Source organism: Argentina anserina, chromosome 4, assembly GCF_933775445.1.
Source record: "Argentina anserina chromosome 4, drPotAnse1.1, whole genome shotgun sequence".
Classification (NCBI taxonomy): Eukaryota; Viridiplantae; Streptophyta; class Magnoliopsida; order Rosales; family Rosaceae; genus Argentina; species Argentina anserina.
The window spans coordinates 11,556,365-11,563,149 of record NC_065875.1 but is presented as its reverse complement, the minus strand read 5'-3'; the positions used below and the strand labels follow the sequence as shown (position 1 = coordinate 11,563,149).

At 38.0% G+C, this 6,785-nt stretch overlaps 1 protein-coding gene across 1 annotated transcript; it reads right to left on the bottom strand.

The window, feature by feature from the left end:
• Positions 1–1,121: 1,121 nt before the first annotated feature.
• On the bottom strand, positions 1,122–2,075 carry LOC126792176 (protein PALE CRESS, chloroplastic-like). Its single transcript, XM_050518653.1, has 4 exons — positions 2,004–2,075; positions 1,733–1,927; positions 1,531–1,617; positions 1,122–1,190 (listed from the first exon to the last, which is right to left on the bottom strand). Exons 1-4 carry the CDS (start codon positions 2,073–2,075, stop codon positions 1,122–1,124), a joined length of 423 nt encoding a protein of 140 aa, XP_050374610.1.
• Between the last annotated feature and the right edge of the window lie 4,710 nt (positions 2,076–6,785).

Genomic DNA, 6,785 nt, shown 5'->3' with positions numbered 1-6,785 from the left:
ATATTTCATTCTGCTGTTTTACTGAAAGGAGCAAGTCCTTCATTATCCTACACACCAATACAATACAAAACTTAAAGATTGTAAGCTTGCTGTAAAGCCAGAAAACTTAAAAGAGTGTCATTGCAAACAGTAATTTTGAGATCCCCCTATGGACAATCCTGTTATTCAGAAGCCTCCTAAACACATGGTGTTTGCAATTCGTTGTAAACTTATCGGAGATTATTAGCATAGTAATCCTTCCATATTCTGCGATCTTCTCAGAGTTGTGTCCTGCATTCAACAATACTTGATTTAAGCATGTATGTCACAATGATATATAAGATCAGCCTCTAAACTGAAGCATCATTACAATTTTCTCATATATACAAAGAGATCATTGATTATTACAGAAAAACTCCGATCGCAAGTCTGACCTTTAGCCTATTCTTCATATCTTGGGAGTCACCATTAGCTTATTCTTCATCCCCCTGGTAGTGATCCTACAGTACATATACACAATTAGATTATGGCGTTTATATATAAGCAAAGACTTGAGATAAAACCATTGGTCAAATTTATTTTGAGAAGTAAATGCAATATTGCACAAAAACTCATTAACGCCCAAATTTAATCAGGGTAATCAAAAAGCTGCAGGTAAGTAAGGTATACCGTATACCAATTACTCATCATGCTACAAAGGAAAAGACAAACAATAATATGAAGACATGAAACCAACCGCACAAGCACATGCAACAAATTTCCCACACTATTAGCATGACTGCATGAACTTCCGTAAACCCAAACTTAGCTGCAAAAAATATAGAGAATCAGAACTTTACTTCGACTATGTATGTCATTCCATGAGCTTTATATTGAAATGATTTTCACTATAAGATTTAAACCATTCCGTTAAAAAAACAGCCGCTTTGCTAGAGATCGATTCTGGATGCAGCAACAGTCTCATATGTTATTCATTAGTTGAGAGGCTGTTGGAGCAGATTTCTCTGCAGTACAAAAATTCTATGCAGTTTTCTTTTACAAAGGCAGGGTATGCCATAATACGTACAGAATCCACAGAAACTTTCAAGCACGCTATTAAGGTTTACTCGCATGGTATGGTCATCACTCACTTTAACTTGGTATCATATCTCAGCAACTATGTCATTGTAGCATACGTGGTAGAACTTTTGCGTCATTACGTCCTTTTCCTCCTGCAAGAATGTCACCAATAGCCAAAATCATTATTCTGCAGAGAAAGAACAATAGCTAATTGACTTTTAGTATCAGATTTCTACACATCTCAAACTATAAGAAAGGATTATTGACCAATAGGTAGGTTCTAAAAGAAGCAATTCTTTTCAAATCCCTTTCGAGTAGCTTTATAAAAGGAAAATATTGAATTTCATTACCAAATTTCTTACATTACATATAACTACTGCATATTGTAATATCAATATCCCACTTAAGATAAAGGTTGTTATGACTAGTGTCTTAAAAGTTACATTAGGTACAATAGTTGGGAGATCTAAAGCCATCTCACCACCAACTTACATCCCGTCGAGCGAGGTCAAGGCGATTCCATATGACCATCAACACAAGTTCAGTCAGTTCCCCTTTCTCACCAGCTTCCTCAATTTTCTGCATGCATTATATAAACATTCATGAACTGAGACTCACAACGAACTAGAGTTGGTATGTCCTCATTAAGAATAAGCCACTAGCCAATTACTGCATGATGGATATCTGATATTACCTCTTCCACTTCTTCAGCCGCTCTAATGAAGCTCGAAATCAATTTCCGAGCTTTCCGAACATCTTCTTCCGGATAATCTTTCAATCGCATGCCGATCTCACGGTACTCTTCAACCTTTCTCTCCTCCTCTTCATCTTCCTCTTGACGTTTACGATGCAACTCCTTAGTTTTCTCCCTTTGTTGCGCTTGCCATTCCTGATATTGGAAAAAAAAAACTTCACTTCCATCTTCCAAAACTAGTATAACTTTCTATGGATGACAATTTACTTACATCATCGTAGTACTCTTTGGGAAGACTTTCTAATAGTAGCTCTTCCTTTTCCATGCTCCTTAAAGCTGCCATTACAGGACCCAAAAATCATATTTTAGGCAAAACACAAGAAGTTCAAAACCAAAAGGTTGAAAGGTGTAATAACCCGAATTTCAATATTCATTTCTTGTAATTTCATGGAGATTAATGAAATGATATTTTGGTTATATCAATATTCTACGTCTTTAATAGCCTTCATTCGAAGTAGAAATCAGTTCAACAACCAATAAGTTGTTTTACGATTTAATTCATTCGACTCAAGAGTCGACTTTTATTCTGTCGCTCATTTCAGAAAACTTCATTCATGAAAGTTGTAGAGCTCGTCAAAATAAGTTCATAGACATTCAGCACGTAATTTTCAAAAGTCGAAGGAGCGAGAAATCAATTACGAAAGTTTGTTGGTGAAAGGGGTATTAAGGGAAGAAGAAATTAGAAACTATGGAAATATCTAATTAACCTTATTATCTCTTCTTTTCCCACCAAAGCTTCCCACCAAACTGACATTTCTTCTTCTTCTTCCTTGGTCTCTCACTCTCTGCCACAGACCACGGCTGTCAGTCCCAGCAGTACCCAGCTAGCAGCCTTGTCTTTGTGGTGGTGGCACACCAGGTCACGGTGGGAAATATGGGCAGGGAAGCCAGGGAGATGTTGTAGCTCTGGAAACTGATGATTGCTCGATTACTCGATATCAATATTTAACCATGTAAGCATCGTTAGTAGTATAAAGCAAGAGGGTATTGTTCACAAACCGGGGATCCAACCAGGGCTTAGAATCACAAACATTTAACACTAACTCATAAAAATATAAAAGGTTTGATATAGGTTCGGATTGAGATATAAAAACAGTAAATAAAACCTAAACTAATATGTACATGTGATCAACCAACCAACACATAAACAATCACCAAAACAACTCACATAAAGAAATCGAAACAAGTTCTATATCTATCTTGAGAATCATGCCGAGACTAGTCCATGAACAACTAAGGTTGGATCATGCAATTTAAGTTCCAAATCAGTAACCTATATGCATAGACACTTAACACATTCAAGTCTTGCCACTCGGCTTCATCGAAATCTAACATGTTCATCTTACCATACAATCCCAAAGCCATGCATATCGAATTCATCAAGTATGTCACCTACTTAACCCCCAATCATGCAATTTCGAAAATCATATAGAAAAGAATAAACATGTTCACAGCATAAGTCTTTAATCCAACAACCTAAATATCATGCTACAATCGCATACATAACATAAAGATACTTTCGAAATCACACAAAAACATGTCACGACATAAACCAAAATTCATAAAACCAAAACATGAAATCGCAACTTTATATGAAGTGAATGAAGTAGCTATTTCATAGACAAAATCGAAACAAGATTACTCTACACAAATCGCATACACAACCAAGAACAAGAAAAACCAAAAACCGAAATAGACATAGAGAGAATCATGGTTACACTTTATCAATCAAGTGATCTCACAAAGTATAGCCGTGGCTTTCTAAGGGAATGGTGGAGTTCAAGTTTCTATTTGGGTGTGTATTTTTGAGGCTGACAGCAGGGCTGCTGTGTTGTGGTAGAGGAAAGTTGTGTTAGTTGTTATTTTTGGTGATGTTTTGGTGGCTGTGTTTGCTGTGGGACTGCTGGTTTTGTGTTTAGATAGTGGGAGTTAGAGTCATGTGGTCAGAAGGGTAGTGAGAGGTAGTAGTGGGAAGTTGTTTGAATGATGAAGGGATGTGCACAGTCCCACTCTGTTGAAGGCGAGTGTTTGGGAATTTCGGTTTGGTGTACTAGGGGTAGTGAGGTTTTCAGTTTGTTACGATTGGTGAGTTAGGCCGAGAGGGTGGCCTTAGTAAATTAGGAGCTTGTCTTTTTGGTTATTTTTGGAAATGTTGAGGTAGCAGAGGAAGAACCTAGCTCTATGGTTCATAAGAGGGTTGTAGGGTTGTCTTGGGTTATTTTCCTTACTAAGTGATTTTTGTTGTCAGTTAGGTGTTTGAGGTGAGACGAGTTTTCATACTCGGTGAACTAGAAGTTGGAGTAAGCTTTGAGGCGAGTAAACCTCACGTTTGGTCTAGTTACCCTTGGCGGTAACTAGACATGTGAACTTACATTTTGTATATTTTTACTTGTTGTGAGATTGAAATATAAATGTGTATATATTTGGTGATTTATATACGTATATCTAAATGGTAATAGGATATGCATATATTTATCATTAAGTGTATAAAGCTATTATGTTTGTAAAATATATTGTGCATTTTAGTTGGTTTATATTAAATTATAGAGGATGACACCGAGGGGGAATAAAATGTATCTCTCAGTAAATTAGAGGTTTTTGGATGGAATATTTGTATAGTTGAAGTGCTTATATGTTGTTTGGCCGGGAGGGAAGAAAATGTACATTCCGGCGCTATTGTGTTGTGATTATTTTGTTGTTACCGGAAGGGAAGAAATTGTATCTTCCAGTATGATTGTTGCATGCGTGGTTTTTTGGGTTGTGGTGTTGTCTTTGTGGAGGTTCTTTTGAGGAAAAAAACTTTGTGTCAGTTGTTCTGCTTTAGTGGCAGCCATTTTGGCAAAAGAAAATGAATACATATGATTTAACCTTAGCGGCGGCCCAAGTGGCAAAATGTATTTCAATGTTCTGCCTTTGTGGCGGCCTTAGTGGCGTAGGCATATGTCAGAACCACTCATTGGCCGGTTGTGGGGATGATCATCTAGAGCTATAGTATTACTGCTAATCTTCTAGATGCGACTTGAGGGTCGCATGAACCTAGAATGTTCTGCATGTGTTGCGATGCAATTGTGAATTGTAATTATACTTGTGTTGCGATATGTGGCATTTGTTGTGGGATTGGTTGCGTGTTTGACGTTATTAGTGTTATGATGATAATGTTGTTTTATATATATTTCTGAGTTTAGAAATATGTTACATTATCCTTGAGTATTTCATTTAGTTTACTCATACTAGCTTTGTAGCTGACCAGGTTGTGTTTACAATCCTGGTGTATCATTATTGGTGCAGGGGGTAACACTGGAGATACATCACAGTAGTAGAGGCAGAAGGAGTGAGCAGCGTAACAACATGATGATGTTTTTGCTTCTGTTCATTTTCTTATTTTGGTGAGGACTTGTGAGAGTTGACTATTGTACATCTTACACGTGTAATTACATGTTGTTACAGTTTGTAATCTAAGTGTTTTATTAAACTTGGAAAAGATATTCAGCTGTCGTAACATAATTTTATTTATTGAAGTTATATCAGAGTGTTATCATCCAAAAATTCGAAATTTTATTTTTCTGAATTTAGGTATGTTACAAAAGTTACATGTATCTCTGTCAGGTGCATATGTGGGTCTTAAGTAGGGGTGTCACTTCCGAACCGAAAAACCGAGAACCAAGCCGAAAAAATTGAGCCGAAGCCGAAAAAAATTGAACCGGCAAGAAAACCGAACCGAAAAAAATCCGAACGAACCGAACAGATTCAGTTCGGTTTTCAGTTTGGGGTTCGAACTGAATCTAATTGGCCGAACCGAACTGAAGTAATAGAAACGATGCCGTTTTGCAATTTATATATCCATTCGCATAAAAAAAACCCTTCTCATCATTCGTTAACGAACTTGGTAGAGCCACAAATGAAGAACTAGGCAACAATAGGAAATAAAGAAAGGATTGGCTAATTCATAATTTCATTGATTCCTTCCCATGAAGTCAAATATGATTATAAAGAGAAGAACTGGTCTGTAACCACAGGCAAGTACAAAGAGGTTCTATAAACTAGAAATATATAACAAAAGGTCACTGATTGAGTGGTCCTGATAGTGACATTGCAGCTGAAGAGGATTAAGTCAATAACAGTGCTTAAGGAGGTTGATGACAGATAAGAGGAATGGTCCTAACAAGTCCCACCCCCTTAAGCAGGTGCTTGCCCTCAAGCACCAAAATTTGGATGGTTGGCCATCACAACTCTGGCCTTTTCCCAGGTAGCATCATCTTTCGGTAAACGAGACCATTTCACAAACCACATAGTCACATTACGCTTGTTCACGTGCACATCTATGTCAAGCACTCTTTCGGGTGTCCAAAGTAATTCTCCATTACCATTAAAGGGAGGCAGTGTAGTGAAAGTAGGAACCCCATTGCCAACACGCCGCTTAAGCAGTGAGACATGGAAAGTAGGATGAATCTTGGAGCAAGGTGGGAGTGCCAACCTATAAGAAACTGTGCCGACTTTAGCCAAGATCTTAAACGGTCCATAAAACCTTGGTGCTAACTTGTGAGAAGGCCTCTTGATTACCGATTGTTGGCGGTACAGGTGAAGTTTGAGAAAAACCCACTCGCCTGCCTCGAAGTTGCGCTCAGTGCGTTTTTTATCTGCTTGTTGCTTCATCCGATTGCAGACATTCTCCAAATGAGATTTTAGCTGAGCAAGTAACTGATCTCGGGTTTGCAAAATTGTATCCACTGCTGCCATTGTAGTAGAGCCAGGGAGGTAGCGTGCTACTGATGGTGGTGGTTTACCATATAGAGCTTCAAATGGAGACATCCGGATGGATGACTGGAAGGTGGTATTGTACCACCATTCTGCCCAATGAAGAAATTCTGCCCATTTGGAGGGTTTATCGGCGACATAGCAACGCAAATAATGCTCAAAGGATCGATTGACAACCTCCGTTTGTCCATCAGATTGCGGATGATATGCTGAGCTGTGGCACAACTTAGTACCTTGC